Raw genomic sequence first — 19,905 nt, 5'->3', positions numbered from 1 at the left:
TTTACCCTTGCACACTTGGAGTGGACTTGGACCAATATTTGGACCCATTTTATGACCAAAATCGTGGCTGGACATCAAGGAAAAGACCTCACATTAATTTTAAGGACAATGAACATTAAACACTTAATTCTATTTTAGAACCCTTCTAGGATTTCCCTTTGAGTGCTTGCCTTCGTAAATGTGCCTTAATTTTTTTGCTTGTCTTTCTTGAAACTCCTTGTGTTTTGTCTCATCAATATTACTCTGGAATTTAGCCTTCCTAATTGAGCATTTTTAGTTTTTATTTCTTTGGCCTCCTTTCTTGCTCTTGGTGGTTTGTTTCACAAGGTCTAAGTGAAGTTGACGCACAAATGGAAGGAGAGGAGGGAGGTGTGTTTGGTGGTGAAGGTCCTTTAGGCTAGCTCACTTCACTTAGGGGAATGAAGGCCAACCAAGGAAGACCCAAGCTCACTCAAGGGAGAGAGGAGAGGATAGGGGGCCGTGGAGTTCCTAGGGGACTAAAGAAGGAATGAAGAGGCACAAAGGCTCACTCAAGTTCATTAATTTTCACAGTGGCTACAAGGTGGATGACCTAGAGTACTTATAGAGAGAGGAAAGGCATATAGGGTTTCTTGGGAGAATTTGGCCGAAATTTTGAGGTCCAAATACACCCTAAATGAACCCTAAATGCATCCCAAATGAAATGGCTGCCATCTCTCTAAAAGACTAAAGTACCCTTAGGTCTAGAAAAAGAAAGAAATGGACTTTGACCTTATAAAATAAGGTTTAAGTCCTAAAATAAATCCTAAGACTAATTTTGCCCCATAATAAAAAGGCTAAATAGAAATACAAAATAAAATCCTAATATCTAATGTACCCCCAAAATACAAGGGCAAAATAGGAAAAAAAACAACAAACTAAGGAGAGGGCTCAAAATTCACACACATGATGATCATGGCTTTTGGTGTGGTGTGTTTTTCATCTTCCTCTACCCTCTTAGCCATGGACCTTGTGATAGGCCCTATATGATGCTTCAAGGATGGTCTTCCATAATAAAGGGCTGCCAAAACGCGTCCTGCACGCATTTGGGAAGATTCTCTTTTAAAAGGTTTGCTTTAGAGGTTCTAAATTATTATCTTTTATTTATTCTTTTGCTTATTTTTTTATTATTTTATTTATTGTTTTATTCATTATTTTATTTCTTTATTTATCATTTTATTTCTTTTATTTATAATTCTTATATACCAATAAATAATCATGTAGATAATAGGTATTTATTTGTCATGTAAATAATATTAAATGATAAAAAGGGATAAGATATTTAAAATATTATTTATTATTATGCTAATTTCATCATAGGGTACCAATTTAGGGCGTTGTAGGGGTGTCTATTACCTTTCCTATACGTAACCGACCCTAAAACCCAATTTTGGCTATGAAGACCTTTGTTTTAATTTCAAAATCTTTTATTTTTCCAATGTTTTGAGTAAAACATTGGTGGCAACTCCATGAACTCATTTTTCAAAACCATTAATTAAGGATTAGTCTGTTTTTCGAGCATTCCCTAATTGACGAGATTTTTCAAAAGGTAGTCCAAACTATTGGTCGTAAGATCAAAATTTTTTAGGTTACAACATTGGTAACTAACGGTTTCGGCATTTTTTTTCCTTTACCCACTTGGATTGTAACTGGTTTAACCTTTAAGCATGCCTCGCTCCAAAGTGCAAGCTCGGTTACCAACGGCTTACTCGCCATTATTTTTGACTAATGCACATAGGTTAGTTTCCCTTTTTATTCTTATTTATTTATTTACAAGGAAGGAATAATGTTTTAGATAAATTCCATGCAAAGAGAGCTAAGGATTGATAAATATTAGTCTCATTGATTTGTTTATCGGTGAATGCTTAAATAGATTTTGATAGTATTGAGCGAGAATCTAAAGAGATTTTAAGGTGGCTGATGTTTGTGTGAAATGTCGTACTCTCTTTTATTTTTTCTCTTTGTTTTTTTCTTGACTTTTTGTCACAGTGGGCTTTTTGCAAACAGTTCAAATTAGATTCCAAAATGACTTGTTTCAACAAACATATCAAAACACATGTCCAACCATAATATTTTCAAAATTGATTTGGGCCTTTCTTTAAAGCCCAGATACTGTCGTATATTAAAACATTCATCTTTCTTAATTGTCTATGTATGACGCTACCTAATACTTCGATAATCTAAGGAAAATAAATGCATGGCGGAGTAATGAGCTAGCCTAAAAATGCATGACATTTTTTTTGCCTATGGTTTATCATGTTTTTTGTTATCAAAGGAGGTATGATGCATGATGAAAAAATGTCTTTTTATTCATCATTTTAAAAAAAAAATTACCTAATGATGTTAATGGAATGATGGCCTAAGAATGTACAAAGGGGTATAAATTTCTTTATTTTTTATTTCTTTTATTATCTATTTGCTTGTTTTAAAATTCCAATCCACTCTTATTGAAAACAAATAATGTAAACAAAAAATGCAACACACAAATGCTCAAACAACATACACCCATGAATAGTCACGTTCTAATCCATGGCCTAGGGTCCTTCTTTATGCACATTCATTACAATACTCAAATGTTTAATATGCAAATCAAAGTTAGAGCTATAAATCAAAATATCAACAAAATACACCACAATAAACTTGCCTAAAAATTCCCCTAAAACATAGTTCATCAATTTCATGAAAGTTCTTGGGGCATTTGTTCACTCAAAGGGCATCACCAACCACTCATATAAACCATACTTAATTTTAAAGATAGTTTTTCATTCATCCCGTTCCTTTATCCTAATTTGATGGTACCCACTTTTCAAATCAATTTTAGAAAATATGCAAGCACCATGTAATTGTAGACACACAATTTTGTCTGGGACATCCGAACAAGACAGAAGGCCCTTGAGGGTCGAACACAACACTAGAACGGATTAGAACAACATCAGAAGGCCCTTAAGCTCAATAAGGCCAAACTAGGAGCTTTGAACGGGTCATTCCAAACTCAGAAAAGACCATTCCAAACCACCCAAATGGCCTGAAAACCCAAGGTCAAAATGGGTTATTCTCAATCCAGAACGGGCCGTTTTGACTCAGGTTGTTATAAACAAAATATATGTTTGGAATGAGTTATTTAAATATTGAAACGGGTCATTCCAAATTTAAAATTTTCTCAAAACAAACTCATTTGGAACGGCCCCGTTTCGATACTCAAAATGCTCATTCTAGTTGAGTTAGAAACCTATAAATAGGCATCTCGAGCACAATGCAAGGGGACCGGAGTTGGATCAAAAAAGAAACGATTTTTGACCCATTTTCAGTAGTTTAAATTTTAAAACACTTCTCTCTCTCTCCCTCCTTTGTATTTCTTGAGTGTTGTGAAGACTTTTGTAGAGCGAAGGGCTGCTAAAATGCACGTGCCTTTAAGACAACATTTGAAGATTTTTATAAAGCTTGCCTCGTAGGTATCTTCACCAATTCCATCTCTCTTCTTTATTTAAATTATCCTGTTCATATGATATTTCCATGAGTAGATAATAATCATGTAGATAACATCTTTTCAAACGCTTAGGGTTTAAATTCCTTTACTTTTATAAATATTTGTAAAAAGAACAATGTGTAAATAATTAATAAAAATGAGAGAAATATTTAAATTATTATTCTTTATTGTGCTAAATTCATTATAGGGTACCGAATTAGGGCATTGTAGGGTGCCTAACACCTTCCCTACACGTTGTAGATACCCAATTTCGTCTAGGATACCAAAAATGACTACTAAAACAGGGCAAGATGACTTTGAAGGCCCAACATGACATTAGAATGGACTTGAATAACATCAAAATGCCCAAAGATTAAAAAAAGCCAAACTAGGAGCTCGGAATAAGGCGTTCCCAATTTGAAATGGGCCATTCCAAAGCAATCAAATGGCCTAAAAACCCTAGGTCAAAACGAGTCATTCCCAATCCAGAACGAGTCATTTTGACCCAGGTTGTTATAAACAAAATGATAGTTTGGAATAGGTTGTCTCGATTTTGGAATCTTGTTCCGAACTCAAATTTTGTTCATAACAAACCAACCCGGAATGTCCCGTTCTGATGACCAAAATGGCTTTTTCGGTTGGTTTTGACGCCTACAAATAAGTGTCTCGTGCACAATGCAAAGGGACCGAAGTGAAAAGGAAAAAATGATAACTTTTGACTTATTCTCCAATTTTAGTTCAAAAAGACTATCTTTTTCTTCTCTTTTGTATTTCTGGAGTTATTATGAGGATTGTTGTAGAGTGAAAGGCTGCCAAAAAGTACCTAGACCCCATATTTCAAAGAAGATTCTATAAAAGCTTACTTCAAAGGTACTATCACCAATTCTTCCTCTCTTTTATTGTTTATTTATATGTTATTGCCATAAATACCAAATAACCATGTAGATATAATATTTTCAAACGCTTGGGGTTTCAAACCCATATTATTGTAAGCAATTGTAATATAAAATGATATGTAAATAATTAATAAAAAGGGTAAATATTTAAGTTGTTGTTTATTATTATGCTAAATTCATCATAGGTATTGACTTAGGGCATTGTAGGGTGTCTAACACCTTTCTTACACGTAATTGAGCCCGAAACCCAATTATGGCTTGAAAGGCCCAAGTTGATCCTCACATAGGCCCCACCTTGAGATATCCACTTTCTTCTATGTTGTAAATATTATATTAGTATAGGTTTCATATGTTTTGGTCTTGTATTTTGGACCACATAGATTAGCATGCCATAGGCTTATTGGGCCTATTTTTGGGCTTCATGGGCCTTTGGGCTTTTGGTACCCAATATTGGGCTTATTTTGTTTCTTTTATTATTTCCTAATATTTGTGATAGGTTGGCCATTATATTTAGGCCCTTAGAATAGGAATATTGGAATACTAAAATAGGCCAAGAAGCTAAAATCTAGGTTTCATTTAGTAGTCATTTGAGATGCATTTGGATCACATGTTTCTTGCCAAGCATGGCTGAACATGTGCACCTCCAAATGCACTTTAAATGTCTCCTAAATGACATTTAGATGCATGGCAGCCCTAGTTTCAAGGAATTGCACATGGTGGCCATGGATTTGAATTTAAATTTTCATTTTGAAATTTGGATTCTTGGCGCCAAATGTGATTTGTGAAGTTGGTGCCACCTACACTACAAGAAAAATTGGTATTTCAGACGGCCAAAATCCGTGGGAAATGCCCAAAATCCGTGGGTAATGAGGTATTTCCGACGGATTACCGACGGACATCAATCCGTCGGTAAATTGGTCGTCTGAAATATTACCGACGGATTTTTATCCGTGGGTAACTTTCCCACGGAAATCAAGTGATATAGTTGTTCTAGTTTAACTAATAATAAATTTATATTCTTAAGTATGAACTCGGCAAGAGAAGTTTAATTGCAACCTACATTATTCCTATCTTTATCCAATTTCGCACCCCACCAAAATTGTGTTCTGCGGTGGTAAAGCAAACTAAAATCACTTCTCTCAACAGTTTGGTGGTTTTTGCATGATTGCACCAATAGCCTTTTTCCTGGTTTGCCTTATTGTTTTCAATTGTCTTTATCATAGAGGGCAAGATAGTACAAAGGACAGTTAAACAGGAATAAGAGCATACTTGAATAGTGTTAGCCTCGTTATTTATTAGGAAGCACAAACACCAATTGCCTTCACTCATTATAGACACAGTTTATATATTAATTAATATATAATTCAATACAATATATAATTCATTGATTAACACTATTAATTACACAAAACTAAACTGGAATAAAATTGAGAATCAAGAAGTATTTATTGTATTAACATTATATTATAACTAGAACGTAATTATTATCTTTGAATATAAAAAATTAGAATATCAACACCTAAATCAACAAACAGACCCACATCCATATTAACAAAATATAAGTGTATATTTCATAAAACTTGAATTTACCTTAAAGCGTTGAAAGAAAATATCTTTATCAGCCGGGGGAATTTCTCCCCATGTGACCCAGGGTGCATGATATTGCTGCTTAATGGTCCGTGTGATAGCACTTGATGCAATCTTTGATGGGAGAAACCTACACAAAACAAAGACAATATTTTAAACCTTAATAAACATAAATTTACTTATAATTAAGAAATTATGTAAATATTAATTTATTCTTACCCATTACGAGTAGGTTTAATTAAAGGAAGATCATCAAGTGGCGGGTCCTCATCATTTAAGTCTTCATTAGGTGTTCCTATATCATCTGGGGATGGAGCTGGTGTGGATGTAACACCTGGGGATGGAGATGGTGTAGAATGAATACCTACGGATGGGGATGACATAGAACCAATAACTGGGGATGAGGATGGTCTGGATGCCATAACTGGGGATGGGGATTGTGTGGATGCTACAACTGGGGATGGGATAGATGATGTGAAGTTGTCTCTGCGTGAGAATACTTTAATCACATATTTGTTCTTCCCCTTCATTACCTGCTTCCCCTTATTCCTACTAGGTGATGGTGGACGGGGAGGGTCACAACCTCCTGATGACATATCTATTCATTCAAAATAAAGTTACAAAATAATACCCAAAATGAAACTATAATATAAAAATAGACAACAAATCAAATTTATAATACTAGTTGCATAATTATGATTACAGTTTGATATCAAAATCATACACTTTAAATCCAATTTTTCTAATCCTAATCCGAAATATAGTCTTCAAACTCATCTTCAGAATCATCATGAAACCGATGAAGAATAGTACTCTGGTTTAGAAGGTGAAACTGCGAGAATGAGATATTGACATTATGCAGAAAACAAAACTAAACAATTGCAATCAAGTTCACAAAAGACACAAGACAAAAGTAAAATAAAAAAAAACAAATTCTGGGGTGATGAAAATGTGGATGGATATATCATGTAGATAAAATAAAAATTATAATTGATTGATTTCTAGGCCCAACTAATGAATTTAGGAGCTTAATGACTAAAGGGGGAAAAACTATTCATAAACACACAATCAGGAAAATGTAAGATTTGTACTTTAACTTAGGACAATAAGCCAACCATCTTCCAAAATGTGGGAACTGAAATTTAGATTAGTACATGAGTAATGAGGATTTCAATATGCACTCATTACTATATAATAACTAGAAAACAATGTGCACTTTGATCACAAACTTCTTTAAGTTTTAACTTAGTATTTAGTACTGCAGTAATAATCATGAGTCCAACATATCACTCAAAATGATAATATTAAAACACCAAATTCAGGTTTTGAAAAAGATTTAAAAATTAACAGTTTTCAAGAAGTTTAAAAAATTAAGAGATGCAAGAAATAAAAGAGATTAGACAACAAAATATTGCTCTAACATCTAACAATATAATAGGAAAGAAAACTATAGATAGGGAAGAATAAGGATTAACTAATTTTGGAAACAATTTTTTTAGTCATCATATAAATATATCATGCATCAGCCACTATCAAGATTGCATGCAACACCAGAGCTACGAATCAATGATGCAGTATTGAATTATTGTGCCTGGTGCTAAAGCTATACATAATTAGAAAAATTCAACTTAATCAATTATTCACTATATTAAAACGAAGGTATCATTACATGTAAGCACACTTTGATTCTCTTTTCTTATATGTAGAATAAAATCTCCTATAACTATTTGTATTTATTGCAATAAAATCTTCTTGTTTTCTCATCAGAGAGCCAAAGGATGCACATAGCTTCTGACAAGAAGGGCAATGATTTTACTCGTGCCTCACTGTCACAAGTTTTGATGTTCAAGGAATTTCCTCAGGAGTTGGTTCAAGGTGTGAATAAGGGAATAATGGGGTGTCGAGGCAGTGGTTACTGTTAACAAATGATGTAAACTTAAATTTGTGTTTTCAACTGCATCTAAACAGATGTCAAGAAGAAAAAAGTATTAACTAATGACTAATCAATTGAATAACCAACATGAGGCGGCCCTCTTATCAGCGAAAATCGATAATATGGACAAAATTAAAACTGTTCCCTAAACAAGGGTGAGTTGATTGAACAAAAATTACGCAAAAAATAAAGGGCCAAATTAGCAAGCATATTGGCTCCGCCCCTCCATCAGAATTAGACATTGCCAAATTTCAGTGTTTTCCAAAATATAAACAAAAATTATGCAAACCACAAATTAAACGAAACCCTAACGCGCAATTTAACAAATAAAGAAATAAAAGGAGAAATTGCATCAATAATGGGACCAAAAACATTCAATCTATCAACAATGTAATCACCTGCAATGAGATGAGACCACAAAAAGCCACAAGGAGCCACACGGACGGAGGAGGAGAAACTTCCCTTTCCACGAAAATGAGCCACCTTCAGCGCGCGACTAAGTGCTTTGGGCATATAAAACATAAGACACACCTTTTTTTAAAAAAATAATTATTAAATATATTAGTATTATATTAAACTTTTAAATTTATTTTAAATTTTATCTATAACTATTATACAAAATATATTAAGGTTATGTAATTATTTTTGGTCTTCACTTTTTAGTAGACCATTATATTTTTAGATTTAAAAAAATTAATTTAATTATAAAATAAACAATCTAAATTATATTTATAAAATAAAAATAAGATAAAATTATAAAGATTAAAATTATAAAATTTTAATAATGATATAAGACATTAAAAAAGAAAAGAATTAATAAATAATATAAAAAAATTTATTAAAATTACAATATAGAAATTCAAAAATTTAAGATAAAAAGACAAAAATATACATAAAAAAGTATTCAAATAAAAATATAAAAATTTAAATATTTTAAGTAAAAAGACAAAAATATACTTAAAAATATTAAAATTAAACTATTTAAATATATAACCATATATAAAAGTAACTATAGAAATCTTTTTCGCTGTTTATTCGTTGAAGATAATTAAAAACTTATATACTAAATCGTTCAAGATATAATTAAATAACATTAAATTTTTCGCCAGAAAATGAAAGCTTGAAACGTAAAGCCTGCGTTGTAAAACAAAAAAAAAAGGAAACATGAAACCTGCATGAGCTAGTGGTGCGTTTAATTAGATAATAAGCTCTTACATCAGGTAGAAGAATGAAGCTTATCACGAGTCGATATGGCTTATAGCGTCGAAAATTCCCTAGTAACTTATTTTTTTTTCTTTTCAAATTTTATATTATTAATTTATTTAAATATTAATTTTATATTTCTGTTATTAAAAAAAATTATTTAATTTCAATAAATTATTTATTTTATTTTCTTTTATTCTTATTTATATTATTAACTTTTTTTAAGTTTTATTTTTAAATTTATGTTTTATTCCATTTTATTTTTAAATATTTTTTCCTTTTAATTATTTTTTCTTTTTAATAAATAAAATACAGAAAAGATAAATATATAAATATAGATTTATAAAAAATTCATAAAATAAATTAAAAAGTGAAAAAAATATATTAAGTAAATAATAGTGTCGCTATATATAGGCCATAGCGCCACTTTCACAAATTCGTATTTTTTAAAATAAAAACTATTTACTTATTTTTTATATTTTTTTTAATATTAAAAATGGGGCGCTGTAAGCTATACCGACTTCATTGAAGTCGTTTTGTGTCGCTATGGGCTATAGCGACATTATTAATATGACTTTCATGGCTTCCTTGGAGTTTAAAAATTCCACGTGGCATGCGTGTCGCTATGGGCCATAGTGACACAGTTATAAACAACCCCAAAGACTTATTATTTTTACTTATAATATAGAAACTTACATTTATATAGTTTTGAAGAGATGAGTGAGAATTTAAACCTATATTATACTCCTCTTTTCGTTTTTACAAACAAAAAAGAAAAACATGCATTTCTAGTTCTTAAATATAAATAAATTTAACTTCTTTTGCATTGTTCAATGATATCTTTTCTAAAATATTAATTCTTAATGCATGATCTTTTATTTGTATTATTTCTTTTGACATTTATAATTAATAAAGACAATTTAAGAATAATCTTATAGAAATAATAAAATTTAATAAAATAACTAATTTTTTTAATATATGTAAAATATATTATTTTTACTTATAATAGAAAAAAGAGAAAATATATGTTATATTCTTTGTACATATAATATAGGGAGTTTTATTTTGTCTTTCAATTAAAAAATTTCATCATAATAACTATTACAAGAAAAATTAGTTAAAAGTCATATTCTATTTTATTTAATAATTTCAGACGGATTGTAATTGGTGGGAAACTTCGTCAAAATTTTCAGACGGATTTAAATCCGTGGGAAATTCCGTGGGAAATTTCCCACGGATCCAAATCCGTGGGAAATTTCCCACGGATTTTGGTCCGTGGGAAATAATCCGTGGGAAATTTGACTTTTTCTTGTAGTGCTAGCTTGCTTCTGGTTCTATAAATACATGTTCCTTCACTCTTTGTAAACACTTTTGAATATTTTGAGAAATATGAACTTTGCATTCAGCCAATTCTCTCTCAAAAGTCCCTTAGAACCTTGCTTAGCCTTAGGAATTCCTAGAACTTCTAGGTGGATCCGTGAGCAATCCTTTGCTCTTCTAGGCTAGAGTGCTTCCTTCCTTGGTTTGGATCCTTCCAAATCCGAATCCATCTTCATTTTTCCTCCAGAATTGCAATCAAGGACGAAGATCTTGTGAGGAGCAAGGCTAGGGAGAATCATCCATTCATCTTTCCTACCTAGTTCCATCATTATGCCTAACATTTCTGAATTTAAGCATAAGGATGCATAGGCTAAAGCTAATTATGTGAAGAAGCTGTATGAGCGTGTGAAAGCCCAAACTAAAAAGAAAATTGAGAGTTATGATAAATATGACAACAAGGGCAGAAAGAAAGTTGTTTTTGAACCTGGTGATTAGGTTTGGATACACATGAGGAAGGTGAGGTTTCCTAAACATAGAAAGTTCAAGCTTCAACCTAGAAGAGATAGGCCTTTCCAAGTTCTACAGAGGATCAATGATAATGCTTACAAGATTGATTTACAAGGTGAGTATGGTGTAAGTGATTCTTATAATGTGGCTGACTTAACTCCTTTTAACGTAGGAGATGATATCAGAGATTTGAGGGAAAATGCTTCCCAAGAAGGAGGAAATGATGAGGACATTGAGGTTGCCCAAGGACCAACTGATAAAGATCCAACCTATGAAGGAAAAGATCTTTTTTGTGACATTAGAGGTCCGATGACAAGATCCAAGATGAAGAGGATGAAGCAAGCTCTACATGGCTAATTATGAAGATCAAGGAAGCTTCAGATCAAAGTTTAGAGGTTGTACCAAAATGGATCACTTTACTAAGAGTTGGTAAAGACTTGAGCCCAAATTAAAGACAACATGACAAGGCCAAAGTCATATGATCAAGAAGAAGCATTAACAAGTTGAAGTTTAAGTAGTTTGGGGTTGAATAATTAATTAAGTCCATTTTCTTATTTTTTTTTTTAATGTAATTTTCATTTTTTTATTTTATTAAATAAGTTAGATGGTTTTCCATATTACCTAGGCCAATATTTAGTGTTTTAGGCTTCTTAGTGAAAAATAAAAGTTAGCGGGGCTTTAATGCCTAGTGAAGACTTAGTGGAAATTAATGAGAGGATGCGTATCTTAGTCTATAAATAGGAAGCTTTTATAATCATTCAGGCAAGCTTGAATTTTAAAACAAACACTTGTGTTGAGTGAGTATTCTCTAAGTTCTAGGCTGAACCAAGATTCTAACTTATTAGGGGCTTTTCATCTTCGTTGTGACGTCTTTCGTAGCTTATCTTCCTTTGTTGGAAGTAGTGCCTTTGTCATAATCTGTATCAAACAATCCATACAAGAATCACGCCATCTAAGCCTTAGCCTTGGAGCCTTAGTTTCAGATCTCAACTTCAATTGACATATCAACATGCTCGTTGAAAGAAGAAAAAAAATAGTTAAAAATGCTATCATTAAAAATAATACCTAAAGACATTCTCCTCACAAAATTATTTTAATTTATGCATAAATACTTAAAAATAATAATTAAATTACGCTTTTGATCTCTCTATTTTTATTAATCCACAATTTTAGTCTACTATTTTAAAATAGAATAATTTAGTCCCTCTATTTTTAAAAATATGAAATTTTGGTCTTAATATCAATTTAAAATTTGTTAATCATTAACTTTTGACATTGTTCAATCACTTTTCATCACTTAAGTGATATGATATTTAGTAATGCAAATAAAAATTAAAAAATAACATACAAAAATATCTATTTATATTTATTTAAACGAGGGATAAATATTTATTTTATTAATAAATCTTATTTTACAATTTTTTATTACTAATTATCATGTTATTAAATATCACATCACTTAAGTATAAATAAACATTAAAATTTAACAATTAATAAATATCAATTTGATTAAAAAACTTAAATTTTATATTTTTAAAATTAAATATATTTAGTTTAAAATAAAAAAATTAAAATTATAGACCCATAAAAATAGATAGAACAAATATACAACTTATTGAATAAATTATCAAAGCAAGAATAAAAGGCACAAAATAAAACAAGAGAGAAAGCCCAAGTATTGGGCCCAAAAAATCCCGGCCCTATAATTATTTCTAAAAAAAATAAAGAAAAAAAGAAAAAAGCGTGGAAAAATATTCCAGCCATTGCGAGGGAGATGAAGAACTGGTGGTGGGAGTGACAGCAACGCCATATCCACATTGCGTTTCGCTTAAACGCTTTTTATCTCTTCTCCGAACTTCAACCACCGTTTCATGGACTCTCTTTTTCTATCCCTCACTCAACGCAACCAAACAACGCTATGGGTTTCGGTTTCGGTCTCAGGCTAAACCCTAGGCTCAGACATTGTCTCCCTCTCCACACTCCTCATTCCTTCACCAATTCGCCCTTTTCGCTTTCTTCATCTTCTGGTCACTTCTCTTCTTTCCTTTTACATCTTTATCATCAATCATCATAATCGTGATAGTGATAATAATAATTATGATATTTTATTGTTGTTGCTAATTTTTATTTCACTGTGTGATTTATATGAATGATATGTTATGAGCCAACGTGGACATAGAATGCGAATTCGTATGAATTGAATCCGATGCATTATGGATGCGTAGCATGTTGTTTTTAGTATTTATGAAGGTTTTATATGTGGAAGTATGTATGAATTGAATCCTGTGTAGTGTGGGTTTGATGGATAAATTAGGAAGATAGAGGAAAAGAAGAGAAAATAAGAAAGTGCATAAATCAAAGCATGTGCGAGAGCGGAATAGAAAATGGTAGTTTCAGAGTAAAGAGGTTATAAAAATTTGGAGAACGTAGAGTTAACACTATAAAAAAGGTAACTCTATAACAGTTAAAGGGTAAAATAGGTAACTAATATGAGCATAATAAATTTTTTCGAAGCACTTCTAAGAAGAGAAAAAAAATTCTTAATAAGTTAAAATTAATTTATGCAAAGTTAAAAATAAGTTTTTGAAAAAAAGTAATAAGAGAGTACTTTTACAATTAACTAATTCATAAGGTAATTAATAAGAGATTACTTTTACAATTAACTAATCCATGCGACCTTATATCAAAATAGAGTATTTCCTTCAAAAAAAAAATTTTGTCATAGATTATAGATTATAGAAAATTATATATTATTTGGACAGTTTATACTTGACAAACAATAATTTTTTTAACGAGTGCTTTTCTTCAGTATTGTGTTTGTATTTCCATTCTATTGTTTTAAAGTTTGGGTAAAATATGGTGCAGCTGGAGTCAGGGAAACTTGTTTCAACACCACGAGGTTATCTTTACCCTCAACATTTTATGAGGAAGGCGAAGCTCTGCAAAAAGATTTTGGAAGGGTTTTCGCATTTTCGTCGTCTGCCTTGGAAACCCTGGAAAATGATTCATTACCAAGAGTAGAAACTGAGGTTCAACATAATACTTTATGACAAGCCTTTTGATTTTCCTTTTTGACTGTAACAATGCATGTGCATTATTATAATAGGATTTGACTCGTGTAAAGGAAAGTAAGGATGTATTTATTCTTAATTTGAATTAAAATATCTCATAACTTGCATTCAGTACTATATACTTACTCCTCACTTTAGAAGAGTCTAATCTATTATATTTATAGTTAAATAAAGGTCTTACAAGATGTTAATTTCCCAGGTAAACAAAAGAAAGAGATCACTGAGTAGTGTGTTTGATAATACTCAAATGTCTTTTGGAGAGGTATCTGCCGTCTCTTCAAAGTTTGAGTCATTCGGGGCATCGCATTTTCGTTTGTTAATGGAGAACCTAAGTGTTTTAGAAGAAACTTTTGCTGATTCTGAAGCACTGAGGTTGGAAAAGGATATTGTATTGCAACTGGAAAAGCTTGGTGCACTCGAGTTATTCAATGTTTGTCTATCAAGATCTCTTGGAACATCACTTGTATCGGACTACACTAATAAAGTGGATGACAACAAGGGCAAAGTTGTTGTTCAGTCTAGCAGGAAGAAGGAAAATAAATCAAGAAGAAAAAGAGTTTCTAATGCCACAACAGTTTCATCCCCATCATTGACTCTAAAAGTTGATCAGGAAGATCTGTTACGTTTCTCAGCTTCATTTGTGAAAAGAGCATCAAACACTAAAAACAAAAGAATAATGGTTGCTAAAAGGGAGGCAGAGATGTCAAAAGGAGTAAAGGTTAGTGTATTATCAAGAAAATAGTGGGATTTTGTGCCACGATTGTAAATTACGTAAGCATTAAAATTATGTACTACTGTAGGTGCTAGCTCAGTTAGAGAAAATTAGAACAGCTATAGAAGAGGATACCAAGCGAGTAGCAAGCTTGAGTAGCTGGGCAGAGGCGTCTGGAGTTGATGAGAAAGTGCTACAGCAGCTATTGCATCATGGCCATTATTGCCGGGATGAACTCATACGGAGTACTCGTTCCTTAGTTCTATACCTTGCTAGAAAATACAGGGGTATGGGAATAGCTTTGGATGATTTACTTCAGGTTTGTTCCAAATGTCATTGTGCATGCTTTTGTTTGTTATTTGTCATTGTTATTGCTGAGAACAAATTTCTATTTGTATTTTACCTGTTCGTGCTTCATCATATAGAGTTGTCATATTATGTCTCAAAACCTGAGTTCCTGATTAAGAGTTGATATTTTATAGCACCAACAACGAACAACTTGTGAGAATTAAAATCACTGCAAATAATTCAAGATATGTGTATCTGTACGGGAGGGAGGGTGGGATGGATATGGAGTCGATTGTATCAGACATGCAGAGAGGGATAGGATAAATTACACTTTTCCGTTCATAAAGTTTTCATCTTAGTCAATTTCAGTGCACCCACAGTTTATACCCTCTTATTTAGAAACAATTATTACTATATGGGATTTTTTTCTTTTTTCCTTTCATTATAAAGCACTCAGATTTTACCATGATGCATTGAAATTCATATTCTCAAGTCTCAACTTGGTAAAACATACCTATGGAAAGATTGTGTTCTGTGGACAAGCTGCAAATAGAAAATTATTAGATGGAAAAAATGCACTAAGACCTTGAATTTAGTGAAGAAAATGATTATGGGCATGGCCAATGGTGTCTCTTCTTTAGTTTTACCCATAATATTAATTTCAGTGTCCCCAGAATCTTCAAGGGTCTGAAACATGAGATTGTTGCTTTCTTCTTTTTCTTTTTCTTCCGGCAGGATGGGGGGAGGTTATATTATAAAATAAAATTTTAAATGCTCAATTACGGTGATTAGCAAGATAACTAAAGGGGATATGTAATTTGGCAATATATATGGCATTGCCTGCATAGTGTTAGAAAGAAAACATGAAAAGATAAGCCATAAGCAAAATCTTAAATAGGCAGTCATTTGGCAGATGACTTTGAATTTTTAGTGAAAAAAGAATCATCATGGGCATGGCAAATGACTTTCCCATTTTAGTCTTAATTAATATGAATTTTAGTGTTCCCGGAATCTTCAAGGAGTAAAAGGGGTCTGAAACATGTCACTGTTTTTGTGGGAGGGGGGAGGATTTGGCAATACATGCAGTGTCAGAAAGAGAAAAGCATTAAAAGCTAAAGTCATAGGCAATATCTTATATAGGAAGTTATTTGGCAGATGCCTAGGATATAGAGCCAAAACATCATAGGATTTAAGTCCTCTCTACCTAAAAGGTCATGCTAGAAATGATGTTTTTTGGTCGTTAGTTTTGTCATGGCTGCTAGACACATGCTTTTCTTTGGTGTTTTATGATATTTTTAGTAAGCAAAAAGGTTTTACTAACAGTAGAGTAGACAGATAACCTGGGCACAACTGGCACCCAATTACTTTTCTTTGTCTTATGATTTCCTAATGAGCATTTTTGTAAATATTATATATAATAACCTGGAAGGAAAATTGAAAGTCGTAAGGCACCATCATTGTTGCTTTGATCAAAGTTTTTATGAAGTTGACTAGAAGTAGAAATGTAGAATTAAATGTAACTAGCAACACCTGCCTGAATCCTATTTTGATTAGCTTTGCATTAACCCTTTGTTTTTTCTTTATATATCAAAGGCTGGATATGTAGGTGTGCTCCAAGGAGCTGAGAGATTTGACAGTACAAGGGGATACAAATTCTCAACCTATGTGCAGTATTGGGTTAGGAAATCAATTTCAAGAATGGTGGCACGATATGCTCGAGGAATCTTAATTCCTGTATGTTCTTCTTTTGCTTAGGAGATTGTTTCTTAGTACCAGTCTCATCCAAGACAACCTAAAATTTGATCCCCGTGTTCTTTTAATCTTTATTATCTTTTTTAGTGGTCATTGAACAGGGCAATCAATCAGATTCAGAAAACTCGAAAAGCCATGAAAAGTACCCACAAGAAATGTCCAGATGATTATGAAATTGCAAAGATGACAGGTCTTTCACTGGATAAAATCAAATCAGCTAGCAATTGTCTGAGAATAGTTGCTTCAATTGATCAGAAGGTGGGGGACTGCCTTGGTGTAGAATATATGGTAAGAGTAATATGATTTTCCCAATATTTACCTCTCATACCCGCTACTCATCAATTTTAATGTATGTTGTGATCTGACTAGTGATTTTTTGTTTAGTCATCATTGTCTGTCATTGAAGAAGAAACCAAAGTGAAAAGCCTTATAGTCTAGGGAGAATGGGATAGAAAGGCATCTTCCTTTTGGAAAAGGAAAAGAACTGCATTTTATTTGCTGTTATTAAGTTGTTTTACCTCTGTAAGTATTAAAAATGCACTCAAATAGTGAAAAGAGACGTACTCAAAATTGCATTGCAACGATAATTCTGAAAATCCACTGCCACGCAGCAGTAACACTAGGAATAAAAGCAGTAGCTAAGAACAGAGAATTAATCCCAAAATGGGCCTAAGGAAGAAAAGACGTACAATCCACCACCACCCAATTCCCTTCCTCTCTCCTCTTATATAGTTAGTTAATTTCCCACATGTAATCCTTGAGGTACGAATTCGTTATGCGCTGCCTCACTTTTTTGGACCCTTCCTTGATTTCATCACCTCCTGCCAAGTGTCCTTTATCAATTTCAGCCTCCTCACGTGTTTTGCCTTCTGCCTTGTCACGTTCATGCTCCTTATTGTTCAATGCATTCCTTACGTGCGTAACAACCTCACAGGATTTTGTTGATCATGTATGTCGGTATTTTCGTGTTTTGCCCAAATTAAGGTTGAACTACTGTTACTGCTTGTTGAGATATGTATTTTCTACTCACGAAGCTTACCTCACTTGTATAACTCAAAACCAGTTTTTTTGTTTTATTTTTTCATACAATTGATAGTCATGAAACTCCCTTTCCTATTGGGGTAGTTGGGTACCAAGTTTCCATCTTTCTGTTTTCCACTTAATATACAACCAATTATATGATGTGGTGACTTTCACCTATATAGAAATACTACAATTTCTTGAACAATTATCCTATAAATATTATATCAGGTATAAACTGTTTTGTGGCATTAATGCTGCAGGAACTTATGCCCGATGTGACAATAGAGAGTCCTGAAGAAGCTGTCATGAAGCAACATATGAGAAAAGACATAAAGGATCTTCTGAAAGGCTTGAACCCAAGGGAAAGGCAAATATTAACCCTACGCTTTGGCCTTAATGATAACCAGCCCAGGTCTCTTCAGGATATAGGGACCCTTTTCAAAGTTAGCAAAGAGAGGATAAGGAAGATAGAGAAAAAAGCTCTAACAAAGTTGCGGAGTGAAGCAACCTCCTCAAAGTTACATTATTATTTGGATCTGTAGTATACCTTTGGTCTTTGGTAAGCTTCAATAGCATATTTGTTTGATCTGGCTGTGAAGGATGTGTACAAATTCTTGGTCTTGGTTGGATGTGATATGTTAACGGTTTCCATCCTCTTGACCGTGTGTCTCCTACCAGGAAAAGCATTATCAGTTGTTACTAGTGCAGCATTTGACCACACCAAGATGTTTTGGATACACAGAAGGCTTCAAACTCTATTATGTTAATGATCTCTCATTTCCCTTTTGTGGGGTCATCCATGAAATCATGTGATTCTTGTAAATGGTTGTTCTTGATTGGGCCTTGAGAATGAATGACGTAGCTGCCTCTGAAGTTGTTTTTTTCCTTTCTCGGACTGGTAGGAGGCTTCCCACACTTGCCGTGTTCTTTGGCAAAAGACGTGGTTTCTTATAAGAATTGTGCTAGTATATTATGTATATTCAAAATACATGTTACATGGTATATTTGTAATAAATTTGCATTTTTTGGATGCATATTTTATCAGTACTTTTTTTATCCAGGACAAACATCATATTACAGAAATTGGGCAGGGGAAATTGCACTTTATGTCATTAAAAGGTTTAATTATGTCTTTATTTCTTTAAATTTGGGATATATATATATATATAAGTTAAAACTTGTGTTTCTAATCCTCAAAATACAAGTTTTTATATTGATATTTTTACTAGTGTTGGGGGCTAATTTGAAGAATTTTTTTTTTATACTTAAAAGGACTATATAGCATGATTTTAAACCCTTTCAGTCTCATTTATTGGCACTCCCCTGGCTTCTCAATCACTCAAACTCTATAAATCTTCCTTTTCTCCTATTCTATATCTCACAAAACCTCACTCATTCTCCCTAAAATCTCAAATTGTTCTCTTATTCTCTACAAGATTTCGTAGAAATGTCTTCTTCAAAGCAGCCTGGTGGGACTTAAGCACATTAGACACAAAGGAACGAGAAGGTTTTCCCAAAGAAGAGGAAAGTAGATTTTGAGTTGGTTAAATGGTATATAAAGGTTTATGATGTTTAGATTTGCAAGGAATCTTTTGCTACCAAGCAGTTGGTTACTATTAGGCACCTGAACCTTCAGTAGCTGGAAGATGAAGGCTTTGCTTTTCCTTATCTGATGATGATATTGTTTATTATGTGTCCTAAATCATTTACTATATGAGTTATACGATTGATATTACAAATTACCATGAATGGATCATGTAAAAATAAAGTATTCCAAGTGACGGTATCAACTAATTCAAAATGGTACAAGTGACAAATTCTGAAATAGCAAGTATTCTAGAACAGCTAATCCAGAATGTTGTGTTTTAGAACAATCATTTCGAAATGGTGTGTTATAAGACGGTCATTTTGGATTAGTTTAATGTGTTCTATAACACCCATAATATGAAAAATGGATTAAGGTAGGCAAAATTAAGTACACTGCATTGAGCCAGTAGATAACTATACTAAATTAAACCGAAAAGTCTGAACTAATTTGAATAAAAACTGAACTGAACCATTTTATGATTTAGTTTTGAAAATTTGAACTTTAAAAATTGCAGTTCAGTGCGCTGGTAAACTAACCGGAA

General features: G+C 32.5%; 2 protein-coding genes across 4 annotated transcripts; one reads left to right on the top strand and one right to left on the bottom strand.

The window, feature by feature from the left end:
• Positions 1-2,590: 2,590 nt before the first annotated feature.
• Positions 2,591-10,319, bottom strand: LOC109803742 (uncharacterized). Of its 2 annotated transcripts, XM_083064432.1 has the most exons (4): positions 8,299-10,319; positions 6,187-6,565; positions 5,971-6,097; positions 2,591-3,512 (listed from the first exon to the last, which is right to left on the bottom strand). In XM_083064432.1, the coding sequence occupies exons 1-4, from the start codon at positions 8,420-8,422 to the stop codon at positions 3,477-3,479; spliced, it is 666 nt and encodes a 221-aa protein (XP_082920558.1). In that variant the 5' UTR covers positions 8,423-10,319; the 3' UTR covers positions 2,591-3,476. The 2 variants fall into 2 exon arrangements, with proteins under 2 accessions (XP_082920558.1, XP_082920557.1); XM_083064431.1 differs by lacking the exon at positions 2,591-3,512 and having other exon boundaries at positions 5,280-6,097.
• Positions 10,320-12,674: 2,355 nt separating this feature from the next.
• Positions 12,675-18,812, top strand: LOC109810999 (RNA polymerase sigma factor sigC). Of its 2 annotated transcripts, XM_083063230.1 has the most exons (8): positions 12,675-12,957; positions 13,796-13,959; positions 14,201-14,719; positions 14,802-15,032; positions 16,595-16,735; positions 16,841-17,041; positions 18,037-18,335; positions 18,455-18,812. In XM_083063230.1, the coding sequence occupies exons 1-7, from the start codon at positions 12,849-12,851 to the stop codon at positions 18,316-18,318; spliced, it is 1,647 nt and encodes a 548-aa protein (XP_082919356.1). In that variant the 5' UTR covers positions 12,675-12,848; the 3' UTR covers positions 18,319-18,335; positions 18,455-18,812. The 2 variants fall into 2 exon arrangements, with proteins under 2 accessions (XP_082919356.1, XP_020230211.1); XM_020374622.3 differs by having other exon boundaries at positions 18,037-18,812.
• The last annotated feature ends 1,093 nt before the right edge of the window (positions 18,813-19,905 follow it).

Source organism: Cajanus cajan, chromosome 9, assembly GCF_000230855.2.
Source record: "Cajanus cajan strain Asha chromosome 9, NIPB_CcT2T_4, whole genome shotgun sequence".
NCBI classification, from domain to species: domain Eukaryota; kingdom Viridiplantae; phylum Streptophyta; class Magnoliopsida; order Fabales; family Fabaceae; genus Cajanus; species Cajanus cajan.
The sequence above is the reverse complement of the archived record's forward strand: the minus strand, read 5'-3'. Positions and strand labels throughout refer to the sequence as shown.